Genomic DNA, 14,739 nt, shown 5'->3' with positions numbered 1-14,739 from the left:
AAATATCACACATTTTAATAAAACAACATAAACATAACAATCTTTCTGAAATGCCCTTGAGAAGGCCAAAAAATGTGGGTTCAAATTAGAAAAAAGAAAAATAAAAAGGGATTTAATTAGGAAGGTGGAGTTAGAAATATGGTAAAATGTGAAGTTAATTAGATAAATATTTTCATTTTTGGAGATTCCCATATATTTTGCGACACACAAAAAGGAAAGCACACTACCCATTTTGGAGCATTGACTATGAGACAACTGAATACGGCAAATTACACTACTCAAAAGACCTAAGATGCTTCAAAATGATTACAAAAAAAAATTATATATATATATAACAAACAAATATATTGATATCTAAATTGAGACAAAGTATACAATAACTATAGAAGCAGACCTTGATGTCATTTATCAGAACACATTAAATATAGAGGAAACTTTTTTTTGATAAGTTTCGTTTTATTGAAAGCGTAAGGCGCCCCTACGTACACTGGAAGTATACAACTAAATATAGAGGAAACTTTAAATTTAAGCCACAAGAAATAAAATCCAGCTGGGAGAAAAAAATAGATTAAAGCAAATGTCTGCTCTTTCAAAAATCACTCAAATTTTCATTTCTTTTCCTCAAAAACTTCACATTATAATATGGTCAATATGTTTTACAAAAAGCTTTGTTTAGTCTATTAGTGAAATTGAAATGACGGCATGAGCTCACATCACTTTCTTTTTTCACAATGGACAATTTTAAAATCAAAAGTGTAGTCAGCAAAATGAAAGCACACGTGGAGAATGAAAATAAAAAACAAAGGATAAATAAAAATAAATAAATAAATAAAAAACTTCCTTTTTTGCTTGGTTTTTTTTTTTTAGAAAAAAACCTCTTCCCGAATGTTTCAGCTTTTTTGTTTTTCCGCTTTTTGAAAAACGACGTGGACAAATTTGATACACAAAAGTTTTAAGGAACCAACTTGAAATTTGGGTGATTATTTGAGGACAAAATATATGCTTTAACAACAAAAAAAAAGAAAAAGAAAAAAAAAAAAGGAACAATCAGAAGTAATACATTTCGAAAGCATCTGATGACAATGGACCCAATTCCCTGATTTTCTTCGAGTACTCTTCTTGTTTAGCAAGAAAAACATTTCTTTTACTTAATAGTTGTTCCAATTCTTTAGCTTCATCCTGAAGTGTCCTTTCATACTCGTCCTCCAAAGTCTGCATCAAATACTGATCATCTTAGCAGGCTGAAACAGAGACAAATGATAGCCATTCATGAATAAAACTCGAACCTTAACCAACAATCAACCAGCGTAAGAGGACTACCTTTAATTTGTTCTGTTCATCTTTTTTCATCCTGAGTTGCTTTGTTTGCTCATCAATACGCTCAGTAACTCCTAAGGAGCAGAACTTCAGTCAAAACACAGAACCATATTTTAACATATCAAAATAGGAAATGCACTGGATGAAATTTGAAGCCCTCACTTTTAAGCTGATGTGTGGCATCATCAACCAATAATTTAGCATCGTTTAATTCCTGCCTCTTTAAATCGCCTTCACCAAGCGAAGTTTCAGTCTCAGCAGACAATATTATGGCCTCCAACTCTTGCTTCCGCCTCTTAAGGTTAGTTGTTAGATTAGTCTCAACCTCTGCTTTTCTCGTTTCAGTCTATTGATTTAAATGCACATACATAAGGACTTTAGTCAAGAATGATGCTCCACGATAACACCAATAAAGCTGCCCAGCAATCAGGGCCAACACAATAAAAAAAATAAAAAAAATAAAGAAATAAAATAAAAGGAAAACAGAACATTAAAATGATGCTGCTAACCTCCATACGATTTGCCTTGCGGGTAACAAGCTTCTCTTTAAGTTTTGCAATTTCAGGGTTCAATCGTGAGAGAAGAACTCTTTCCTCAGGCGTTAAATGATCAACGAGCTCTGTGCCCATTTCAGCCTGTTTCATTGCCATACTGGCTCTAAGCTGATCAATCTGAGTCCGGACATCTGCAAGTGACTTCTCCTACAAAAAAGTGACGAGAATCTGAGAGGACAGAACTGAACAAATATAATACAGTAATCAAAAGGTTCTAAAATACCTTATTTTCAAGAGCTTTAGAAATCAACTGTGTCTGCTTATTAGCATTAGTAATGTCCTGTTTAAGCTGTTCCAATTCTGACTTGTCATGAACCTGCTTGGCATCAATTTTCTGCTGCTCAGTAACAAGTTCTGTTATCTTCTGATCTATCTGTATGATTTACTAAGCAAAAACCAAAAGCATAGAAGATATATTCATGACCAGGAAGAACACCAACTCTGGAGAATGTCATCTACTAATAGTCATATTTTAACCATTAGAACCTTACAATCTGACACTGTTAATTTTTCTGGAAACATCTTCTCAATAAGAAGTCCCAATAAAAACATACATTATGCACAATAAACTCCATTAATATTCTTCTCAAACTTTACCCCAAAAGGTAGTTCAATCAGCTGGGGACCATGCCTCATGAAGCGGGGTTACTAGTTCGAATCTTCAATTTCCTTTCCCATTGAGGCCAAAAAATTACTTATAAAAAAATATCTTCTCAAACTTTACAGAAATCATCACGCATCAGAAACATAACAATTATTCAGCCATCGTCAGCCATCGGCACTAATAATGAGATTTTCTAATATAGAAACCTAGGCAGTGCATCCAATTACAATTTAATCACAAGGACATAGGCCATGACATAATAATGCATCAGAACCCATCAAAACGTATATGATAGGCACACGTACTAAAATTGGAAGACAAAAAAGAAAGGACACAACTTTCCTACAAATTTCCAACAAACCATCCTCTAAAAGTGACATGGGTCCTTAGCATGTGAGAAGCAAATGTTTTTTTAATAACATGTAATTCTCATATGCTTTTTTAATAGCTTAAAGGACACCTGCCAATTTTAAAAGCTGGTTCGCAGAAAATTTCTGTCCAAAAAGAAAAACCTAGAATGGAACCAACACAGCTCAAAATAAGAGGAAAGTATATTCCAAAAGGATATCTTGAAGCATATTTCTAACGTCTTCCAGCTCTTTTTCCTTCGAGTTGAGAGATGTTTTATTCTGCATAATCATATTCATAAACTTCAATTTCGAGCGTCTGTGATCATAAAATCCACCAGTCATACCACCTTTCTTGCTGACTTGATCACCTGTTGTAGGATCAATATCAAATTGTGAAGGCATCAGAGACTAACCAAAGTTTCTGCAACATTTAATGCAGAGTATTTCTAAACCAACCTTCCAAAGTTATGCAGTCCAGACCATCAGTACGAGCAACCTTGGTGGCTACATCCAGATCACGGCAAATCACTGTCCTAGCAAAAACCTAGGTAAAAAGAGTATATATATGAAAAACACGGTCAAAGGACATCCAACATATCTCAGGAGTCAAAATGCTATTATTAACAGTCATAACTATACAGTGCTGAATTATATTCAAATATTGATGTCAAAGTAAGCCGGGCCTTTTTACCCTTTTGAACCAATAATAGAAACTATTCTACCAAAAAATTCTGTTTTACTTAAAGAAGAGTTTACTCTTATAGTGAACTCCATCAAAAGATATAAAGAAAATGTAATTTCCTAATACCTTTTATTTCTATCATAACGATAATGATAATACACCAAAACTGAAACCATAGGCCACCATTATTTTGCACCATTACACTTGAACCAAAGCCCATGAGACCAATGATAAATGATAAACCTCTTTCTCAAACTAAAAGCTGAACATAATGTAATGTACAAAAATTTAACTACAGAAGTAGCTGCAGCATTGGGAAGCGGGGTGGGGATAATGTACACACAAAGATACATATATACACAATACATATACCTGCTAAGCATTAAACTTTAAGGAGACCACAAGGAAATTACTAATATGGTATCATTTTTTGTTTTATGAATACTAATATGGTATCATTTTTTTATGAATACTAATATGGTATAGCCAACCATGCATGGATCCAAAATATGTGTATCTAACGAGGAGCAGGGCCCACGCAGATGCTAACCTGTGCAAATGCTGCTGTATAATTTGGAGAGAACTTCAATTTCTTCAACAGGGGTACCACATCAGAATTATGTGGATACGATACATGCGGAGCCCTCACCCTGTTCAGGGGTATAAAAGTAACTCGTCCCCCTTTCAATGAATTGAGGTGTTTAATTATCTTTGTTGATATTTCATCATTTTCGACCACCACATGAAATAAGCTGTACAGACAATAACAGATGTCAACTAATTCTTTTTCAAGTACGAAATGCACACAACACAAATATTCAATACACTCTACCTACATTAGTTTCTCAAATACATATTACAATAACAAGCTTCTCCGAAAAAGAAATGTTAGAATAAACAAAACTGTAAATACCTATTTCCAGCAGTAACTTCAACTGCAGTAAAAAATCTTTCATCACAATCAAGCAACTCAATAATTGGACCAAACACCCCACGAACATCATACTCTTTGCAGATGTACTTAACAGTTTTCAGCCCTCTCCTCACATCCTGTGTTGTATCCAGTGGAATAAAAAATTGTGAAGATAGATACAACACTGCCTTAATGAAAGAACTTGTTCCAGTCAAAGAATCATTGAATACCCAAAAATTAAGAAGAGGCAACTGAGAGAAGAAAAAGATGAAAGTAAAAAACGCTCATGGTCAATCCATTGAATAATGATCCAAGATGACAGGCCACAAAGCCACATTTATGATGAAATATTGATACGTCAATAATCACAACAAATTAATAGATGTTTATGCTACTCCTGAGATAGGTATTTTAACATGCTGTTGACAATAAATAAATAAACAGATAAATAAACTTGAAATTTTTTGTCACTTAGCAAGTTCAAATTTATGATATCATAAACATCAATAGGCTTCAAAAGAATTCTAGCATTATATATTCTTGATTTGGAGAGTGACCGTGAGCATGTACATAATTGTGAAGGGAAAGATGAAATTACATTTCATAATATTTCAGGATAAATGCTAAGATCACTCATTGACAACATTAATTCTAATCAAATAGGAGTCAACTTTATGGATCTTGTTTCAACTCTTCCAGGTCAACCACATATTATTCTTTTCTGCCATTTTCCCCATCTAAATCATACCCTCTGTCACCTCCAAATTCATCACATCCTTTTTCAATATAAGTACCCATGTTGTTTTACAACCAATCCTTCAACTTGAATAGAAATGTTGTACGATATTAGATTATAGAAATGTATCACATTGTATCAAATTGTACCAGGACCCGCCCACACTATGATAGAAGCTGCTGACTTCAAAAAATTAATAAAAAAATGTGATACAGGGGCAAATTATAGAAATGAACAAAGCAAATAAAAAGTTTTTTTTTTTTTTTTTTTTTTTTTTTTTTTAAAAAAAAAAAAAAAAAAAAAAATCTAATCCTAGAATGCTTGAGGGGAAAAAAGGAAAAAGAACAATTCATCATGCTCATCAACCATCAAAGCTCACAAGAATGTCCAAGTTGCGCAACCATGAAAGATGGGGAGAACATAGTGTGGGATCAAGGCGACGAGATTTGGTATGGGGAGGATGGAGAATCCCCTTACCCTTTGGGTGTTTTACATCCCGACATGCCCTTGGATTGGACGTTGGATGGTGATGAGGGAGAGGATCCGTCCTTGGCAATCCTAGATGCCATTGATGAGGAGTTTCATTGGAAAACTATGGTTGCGCACCAAAAGACCAAAGGTATGAGGGAGCTGTTGAACTTGAAAAGCTCCATTACCTACAGCGATGCAAGGGCACCCTCTCGGCGTTGGAAAGGGAAGGCTTACATGATGTAGTGTTGAGTGCTTAATGTGGGTCTTGGGTTTTAGGGTCTAGCGGGTTTGTTGGTTTTCTTTCTTTTTTGGGCTGGTTTGGTTGTTCATGTGTATACTACCTATGTATTTAGGGGCGTCTTACGCTTTTTTTTAATATATTTTTATTACTTGTAAAAAAAAAATGTCCAAGTCCAATCTTAATGTGAAATGTATTTGACTTTTCCTTACAAAGCTGCTAAATCAGACACAGCATACTTTGTCTAGGATGGTAAAACTTTTGATAAGTTGTCTAGGATGGTAAAACTGTGGCCTACAATTTACATTCTCACCAAATAACCTCCATTAGTGTTTAAAACTTTTTTCAGTGCTGGAATTGAAGAAAATCCAAGTTTCAATTACATCCCTCGACAACTTATAGTCAAAACATCAGTGAGAAACATAAATTTGAAAAATGCAAAGTGACTCTTATCATATTTATAACACTTCGGATGTGCAGATAAAATTTCAGCCTAAAACATACACATTACATTGTATCACTAGTTATAATACAGAGGTTTCCCTAGGCACTTTGACAACCATGTTCAGCAAATTTAGAAAGTAAAACAAATCAAATGCAATTACTCACACCAGGAGTTGCATTATCAAGGCTCTTTTCTGCCTTCTCAACTTCTGTTCTCAGCTTATCAATTTCAGCAGAAAGTTTGCTTTCTTTGCCCCATAAATACCTAAACAATTTAACCACTTTAAACATGTTGGAGTATTATAAAAACCTTGATCAAAATCAAAAGTGCAAAGATTATACTTCCGCTCATTTTGCAGCTTGTCTCTCTGAGCTTTATGATGACTGAACCCTTCACGTGACTGGGAGATATGGGATTCCAAAGAAGCAATTTCAGTTCTACGTCTCTCAATGTAGACATCCCGCTCTTTTAACTCAGCATTAAGCCGATAAATTTCATCCTGAAGTTTTTCCTCCTGCAACCAAAAAACCAAAAATAAGAGAGAAGCCAATAAAACAATTTAAAGTGATCTACAAACTAAACAGAATTTCCCCTCTCTGTCCCCTTGCATTGCTCAGGGAAAAAAAAAAAAAAAGACAACAGAATTTGATTTCAATAACATTAATAATTGTTGGAAAGGATCGATTGGGCTCGCAGGCTTACACCAATATTGGGCCTTAAGTGTTTTGGGCTTAAGCGCAAGGCAGGCCGCTTAGCGGCGGGCCGGATGCTCAAGAGGGCTAAGGTGGTTTTAAGAAGGGCCCGGTTCGGGTAGGGTCTAGTAGCTTGGTTTCCAAGTCCATTACCAAGAAGGCTGTTTTGGAGGGTTCTAACGCTGTTGTGGATTCGAGCTTGGAGCCTTCGTCGGGTTTTGGAGCGGCTGATGGGCGGGTCTTGGTTACTCGTGCAATTCCTGGTCTGTCGTTGCGCAGCTGCCGATGGTCTTGTTCCGGCGTATTCTGGGCCAGAATCTTTTATGCAAGCATGCGGATCAGATGCTTCTATGGTTACGGGTTCTACGACTTCAGGTTCAACATCGTCGGTGCCTGAGTTTGGTCCAATCCCGACTTCCTCTGGTCCTATTCTGGAGTCTTCTGGGCCAAAATCTTATGTGCAAGCCTCTCTCCCTTTTGATCAAGCTTCCCTTGGACAACCCATTGCGCAAGCCTTCTTTTTGGGGGTTGACACGGTTGTTAAGGTAGACTCAGCTAATGAGGGGTCTTCTCAAGCAGGGGTCTCCTTCGGCGCCACTTCTTTGGGGGCGCCCGCTTTGGGTGAAAGGCTCTGCTTTTCTCTTCCGATGATTCTGGAGTGTGGGGCTCCTATCTATCCATCGGAGTCCAAATCAGTGCTGAGATACTACTATAGATCGAAGGCAGGCAGAGGAGCTTAGTTGGACGCTTCTCTAATTGACGAGGCTTTGATGGCAATCAGTGATCCGATGGCCCCGTCTTTTGGTACCCACCCCTAGCCGGAGCTTGGTGGGGGAACGGTCAGCAAGTCTCCCTCGACTAGTCTTCTTCGGCATGGCTTCCTTCTCCTGAGCAGAGTGGGTGGGTCTCCTCTCTCTTCAGCTCAGTCTGTGGGTATGAAGATGAGGGGCGTTGGTGCCCCACCAAGGCTTGGGGGCCTTCCTTTGTTGTCGTCTTCCTTAGAGGTGGGTGAATCCTCGAGAGGAGATGTTTTTGAAGGGGTTCATGGTTCTCCCGGGCCCGCAATAGATGTTGGTTTTTGTTTCCATACCCTGGGAGTCTCCAACGAGGGGAATGTGAAGGGTTTTTTGGATTTATTGGCTCAAATTGATATGACGCAACATCAAGAGGTTTCAGTCCCCACTCCTACGTTTAAAGGGAGTAGAGAGGTGAAAAACTTAAGAGTACTCGATCAATTATGATGATAGGGTTTTGGTTATAGCCGGGGCAAAGGCAAGAGTGCCCTTGCTGTGGTGTAATAGTCTCTGGGTTTTGTGGGCTGGTTTCTGTTGGGGTGTTTGGGTTTCCTTTTCTTTTTGGGTTTTGCGGGTATTTTTTCTCCTTTTTTCTTTCTTTTTCATGTTTTGTTGTCTTTTTTGTATACTTCATGTATACTTAGGAACGCATTTTCGCTTTTTATAAATTTATCTACTTACCTATTGTTAGAGAATATACTCTCAATATATTAGGGGATTTCATTTGAGCAATTTATTGTAATTATAATCAATCAAATCTAATTGATTTGATTGATTTTTTTGTAATTAGATTTGATAGTAATCAAATTACATTGATTGATTACCATACTTATCTATCCAAATCCTCCTATAAATAAGAGTCTATTGTATTGTGAAAACATCAAGCAATAAGAGCATAATGTAGCCTTAGGGCTTTATCCTGTGGACGTAGGTCATAGATCGAACCACGTAAAATCTCTTGTGTTCTTATTTTATTATTCCGCACATTTATTTTCAGTTTTCCATTCAATCATGTTTTCTTTCATGGTATCAGAGCTATAGGCTAACCCCAGTGTTCGATCCAATGGTCCTGTGAGTTTTTCTTTTCTTTTATTTGACTGTCTTGTTCTTGATATTCAATACCTTTTTGTAGATCTCCTCACCATAGGTCTTGCAAAATTGTATTTGTCAATGAAAAAAAGAAAAAAAAAAAAAAGGTCTGTTGATTAGATGATCTGTGTTTCACAGTACATACCGATCCTGTTCTTACCGGTTTAGATTTTGATATTAAAAAAAAAAACCCCTCCATGGGTAAAGCGCCGGGAAAGCCTTCTTCTTGTCCTCAAGATCTACAGCAGTGCTTTACAGAATCTCAGATCTTTCACTCACTGCCGATCTACAGCAGCAACACCTCATGGTGGATCTGTGCCATGAAGCAGCCCTCCAGCGATTTGCGCTGCCAGCAGCCCATAAAGATCCACCATTCGCTGCAGCGGCCAGTTCCATCAACCCCGTCGTTCACCCAAGCCGACGTGTTGTGGCTGTTCAAGCCCAAGCTACCATCTACCTCATCCCCACAGCAAGCTCCCCACTTCATGTCTCTAGATTCACTCCTGCAAGTCCTTTTTGTGTCTTTTGTTATCTTGTCTTGGGGTTATATTCGGTCCTTTGGTTTATCTTTTTGACTCTCTGTATTGTGTACTTTCTCTCTCTAAAAGAGAGAAGATGAAGTGAAAAAAAACAAAGAAAAGAAAAGAAAGAAGAATTCTAGTTCATTCAAAAAAAAAAAAAAGAGGCAAATTGCCCATATTATTTGGGCCATTTGTTAGTTCATTATTTTGGTCATTGTTGGTCCAATTGTTGACCCAGACCCATCTTTTGGCCTTTGTGGTATTATTTAAAAACCCAAGCCCATTTCAGCCTATAGTTGGCTTTCTTTTCAGCCCATAATTGGCTCTTATTTTGGCCCATAGTTGGCCCATATTATTTTGGCATTTGTGGTATTGTTTCAAACCCATGCCCATTTTAGCCCATAATTGGCTTTGATTTTGGCTCATAGTTAGCCTATTGAAGTTTAAGGTGCATCTCTAATCACCATCGCCAATCACCTCTACTCATCACCATCGACTGTCGTCAATCGTTATCATCTCCAAACAACGAAGAAGAATTTATAGCAAACTCAAGCTTCCAAATTCCTTGCACCTTGAGTTTGAGGGGGGATGTTAGAGAATATACTTTCCATATATTAGGGCATTTGATTTGAGCAATTTATTGTAATTATAATCAATCAAATCTGATTGATTTGTTTGTAATCAGATTTGATGGTAATCAAATCACATTGATTGATTACTATGTTTATCTACCCAAATCCTCCTATAAATAGGAGTCTATTGTATTGTGAAAACATCAAGCAATAAGAGCATAATGTAACCTTAGAGCTTTATCCTGTGGACGTAAGTCATAGACCGAAACCACGTAAAATCTCTTGTGTTCTTATTTTATTATTCCACACATTTATTTTTAGTTTTCCATTCAATCATGTTTTCTTTCACCTGTCAAAAAAAAAAATTGTTGAAAAGGGACTTAAAACTCAAATACAAGGCCATGCAACAGACTGAGAGTTGGTAGCAAGTTAGTACAAACAAATCAGCCTATAGATCATGTATTTCCGGTCAAAGAGAAGTCATATTTCATGTCAGACTTTTCTTTCTCTTTTTTCTGCAGTCAAAGAAAAGTCTATTCTCTTGGTTTATGATGTTGTTTTGTAAATCTGGGGCATTTAAGCGCCATGCCAAGCATTTGATGATAAACTGATGAGGATAAGTCCTTCGTCCTTCAATTTCCTCCTGTCTTTGACTTACCTCTTCCCTTACCAAAAACACTGCACCACTTGGGCAATGTGCTTAGTTGGTGTGGGAGACAGCGTGGGTGGTGGTAGGGGGAAAATGTGGCGAACAAAATTGCCCGCATCTGCTATCCGCATATGTAGATGCGGATGAGGTTAGCAAAAACTACTATCTGCATTCCCTTTATATATAATAAATATTATATATATTTCATTAAATTCACTAAAACGACATCGTTTTGGATTTGATAAATTTAGAACCTTTAGGTTATGTTAGGTTTTTTTCACTATCAACTCTAAGTCATATCTCAATGCACAACTCATAGCCATAGGTCACGGCTCAGTGCTCTGCTCACATACCTTCAGTTCCCAGTTTAAATCCATCCATCACGCAGCGCGCCGCACGCCATATCTCATCGAAGATCGCACCCTTTCGTCTCTCCATCGCTATCTCTATGCACATAATTTAGGGTTTCTTCAAATCCGAGCTCAATCCCCACTCTTTCAACACGATTTTTATGGAGGTAATTTCAGTGCGTTTTGATGTTTGTGTTAGATTCTATTTGTTATTGCTCCATTGTTTGGTCGTTGAGAGATTTTGAGAATTTGCAATGCTGCGTAGAATGTTTTCTGTATATACACTAGATTTGAAAAGGAACAAAGGGGGATGAGATTTTCCTTTCTTAATTTCTCATCTTTATAAGGGCTATGTACTTTTTGTTGGTTTTGATTATTTTTTATTTGGCTATTTGGCATGGGATTGGGGTGACGGCAGAGAAAAAGAGAGAGAGGGGGGGCTCAAAGCGTCTCTAACGCCCTAAGGCGGAGGCAAAAGCCCTCATTAGAATTGCGTGATATTCCCTTTCTTTGATTTGTACGCTTTTAGTTTTTTGGAGTTGAAGAGAAAGCATTTGTTGTTGATTTGAAAGCAGCTTGTGAAAGCCATTGCTGAGAATCGTGAGATTCATGGCTACTGTGAAACTTCCTTGGGTGTGAAGAAAAACATTTACTTTGTTTCTTTTTCTTTTTTTTGGATAATCCAAATCCCGATTACTCTATGAGACAATACCCTCTATGGCTAATACTCGTGAATTGTGAAACAAGTGAAATCTTAATTTATTTAAGCTTTCATATAATAATAACCGCATTATTTAAGCTTGCATATAGATTTTGATAGTAATAAAAAACGTCCATTACCTCATATTCGAATAACGGATAATATCCGCGCAAAGGTGGATAGTAATCGCATGATTCAGATGCGGATACTTTTTTTCTTTTAATATATAAGTAAGAGAAATATCATTAAAAAACGCAAAGCGCAAACAAGTACACAAGGATTATACAAGAGAAGCGACTAGGACGAAGAAGAAAAAAGAACAAGAAACACATGAAAGCTAATCACTAAGGGAGCTAGGAACACAACAGTCCGAGAGAACAAAGAATAAAAAAAGAAAGTTCTGAGCTCCTCAATCGTCCTTTCTTTGTCTTCGAAGATTCTATCATTCCGTTCGCTCCACAAGCACCAAAAAATGCAAGGAGGAACCATCTTCCACACTACAGCACTCCGCGAGCGACCACCTGTCCACCAGCAAGCGAATAAATCTACCACCCGAAGAAGCATAACCCAAGATAAATTGAAGCGGCTAAAAATGGCATTCCATAAGGCACGAGCAACCTCCCAATGGAGAAAAAGGTGGTCCACAGACTCCCCATTCATTTTGCACAAACAGAACCTATCAATCACAATAACATGCCTCTTTCTAAGATTATCTAAGGTAAGGATCTTCCCTAGCGCCGTCGACCAAGCAAAAAAAGCCACTTTCAAGGGAACCTTGGTCCGCCAAATACTTCTCTAAGGGAAAGAAGCTTCCTCTTTGCAGCAAGGACCTTATAAAAAGAACTAACATCAAACTTCCCTTTGTGAGAAGGAGTCCACCAAAGCTTGTCATCCCCTTCACTCCTCACTCTAATGGAATACAACAAGGTGAAGAAGGAAGCCAAGACTTCCACATCCCAACCATGGGCTGCTCAAATAAAACTGATGTCCCACTGAAGGGAACCACTCTCTAGAATCAAGTGAGTTGCAGCAAGCGTATCCTTGTCACGAGTAATGCCATATAAAACCAAGAAAGCCTCCTTGAGAGTCATCTCTTCACACCACACATCATGCCAAAATCTGATCCTGGACCTGATATGACTACAAAACAAACTCCACCCCTTCCTAATACTCTTCCAAAGCCCAACTCCATGAGACCAAGGGAGATCTAAGGAGCACCACCTATCCCACACACCACCATACTTAGCATCAACAATAAGTTTCCACCAAGGCTCTCCCTCATGCACATAACGCCACAACCACTTCTCTAACAGAGCCCTGTTGAAGATCCTCAAATTCCAAATGCCCAAGCCTCCTTCAGAAATAGGAGAAAAAACCATGAACCAGCTAACCAGGTGACATTTGAACACTTCCCCATAAGAAATCACGATGGAGCTTCTCAATACAATTTGCCACACTACCAAGAATAGGGAAAAGAGACAAGAAATATGTAGGGAGATTGGAAAGAGTGCTCTTTATAAGGGTAACCCTACCATCCTTGGACAGATACATCTGCTTCCAACTAGCCAACCACCTCTCAATCTTTCCAAAAACACCATCCCAAATAGACTTGGCCTTAAAAGAGGCCCCCAACAAAAGACCAAGATACTTTAAAGGTAACGAGGAAACCCCACAACCCAAGATGCTAGCCAAACTATCCACATTATCCACACAACCCACTGGAACCAAAACAGACTTAGCCAAGTTAATCTTCAAACCTGAGACAGCTTCAAAGCACAAGAACAACACACAAAGAAAGCAAAGCTGGTTAGGTTTAGCCCCACAAAAAACCAAAGTATCGTCCGCGAACAACAGATGTGAAATGTTAACCATCTCAGAGCGTCTAGACCCACAGAAAAGCCTGAAAGAAGACCTCTCTGGACAGTAGTGAACAACTTACTTAGAGCCTTCATAACAATGACAAGCAGAAGAGGAGACAGAGGATCACCCTATCTAAGCCCGCAAGAGCTACTAAAGAAACCAGACGGAGTGCCATTCACCAAAACAGAGATAACCGCACTATGCGGATGCGAGCACAAAGAGCTTGATGAGTTCTTTTCTCTAGAGAGCTGCAAGAATAGGTAAATGGGGAATTTTGTGGATGACGATGAGTGATGGAGAATAGGATCTAGTGTTTTCGTCTAACTCTAATTTGTTGTTTCAGGTTGATGTGTCATCCTCTTATAGAAGAGCACAAAGAGCTTGGTTTGTGCTAAGACCCTATAGAAGTTGTGCTCAGAAGCAATTAGCTCATTTGTACTCTTGTATCCCCAAGGTTGATGTACAATAGCTGGCACTAGACTACATGGAAAAATTACAAGTAAAAAGGGTTTAGAGGAAAATTTTAATTCTTTTTTCTTTTTTTTTTGGTCAGGTGACTTTTGCTATTCTCAACTTGTTAATAGGGGCATTTTTTACATTTTCACAACTAGGTTTTGGTTTTATCAGTGTAGCCTTAAAAGGCCTTGTGTTTGGAACTCCTGGGAATCAATTATCATTCATCCATCAAAAGTTTGAAACTTTCTCTAGAGACCTCTGCTACTTTCTTGTGGATTCCAGATCTACTTGGATTAACATAGGTTGATCCAAATCCTCATCACCTTTCACTGCGTCAAGAGTAGACACTAAGTCACAGATATCCTGACAAAGAAGTTTGCTCTAACTTTCAAGGAGTTGGCAGAAGTCCATATGCTGCGTTACCTAACTCTTATTTCCATTAGCTTGATGAGGGTTCTGCAACTTCGTTGTTCCTTCATCAACATACTCTTAAACATCTGATGTAATTCATCATTTTCCATTAAAGAAAAAGCAAAGTAACTGTTTTCAAATAGTGGAGTTCTCTGGCAGAAGGGCCCTTCAATGGCCAAGTATCAAAGATGGTCCTTTTCGTAGTAGTTATTCACCAAGCAAAAAGCAAAACAAATTGACATGCCTTACGGCCTTACGTGCAATGCCATTCAATTAGTATATTTAGACAACACTATGATATAGGGTTTTTATTATTAGCTGGATTGATGAATTGT

At 37.9% G+C, this 14,739-nt stretch overlaps 1 protein-coding gene across 3 annotated transcripts in view; it reads right to left on the bottom strand.

Annotated features, from left to right (window-relative positions):
* Positions 1–14,739, bottom strand: part of LOC133877432 (structural maintenance of chromosomes protein 3) — a 67,459-nt gene that overhangs the window by 16,401 nt on the left and 36,319 nt on the right. For all 3 annotated transcript variants that reach the window (XM_062315727.1, XM_062315726.1, XM_062315728.1), the window contains exons 14-24: positions 6,652–6,824; positions 6,475–6,574; positions 4,421–4,557; positions 4,058–4,259; positions 3,282–3,369; positions 3,044–3,193; positions 2,095–2,246; positions 1,827–2,018; positions 1,480–1,663; positions 1,321–1,391; positions 1,061–1,212 (exon numbers count right to left, since the gene is read on the bottom strand). In XM_062315727.1, coding sequence (XP_062171711.1) covers positions 1,061–1,212; positions 1,321–1,391; positions 1,480–1,663; positions 1,827–2,018; positions 2,095–2,246; positions 3,044–3,193; positions 3,282–3,369; positions 4,058–4,259; positions 4,421–4,557; positions 6,475–6,574; positions 6,652–6,824 — 1,601 coding nt within the window. The remainder of the gene's footprint in view (positions 1–1,060; positions 1,213–1,320; positions 1,392–1,479; positions 1,664–1,826; positions 2,019–2,094; positions 2,247–3,043; positions 3,194–3,281; positions 3,370–4,057; positions 4,260–4,420; positions 4,558–6,474; positions 6,575–6,651; positions 6,825–14,739) is intronic.

This window comes from Alnus glutinosa, chromosome 9, assembly GCF_958979055.1.
Source record: "Alnus glutinosa chromosome 9, dhAlnGlut1.1, whole genome shotgun sequence".
In the NCBI taxonomy this organism is placed as follows: Eukaryota; Viridiplantae; Streptophyta; class Magnoliopsida; order Fagales; family Betulaceae; genus Alnus; species Alnus glutinosa.
The sequence above is the reverse complement of the archived record's forward strand: the minus strand, read 5'-3'. Positions and strand labels throughout refer to the sequence as shown.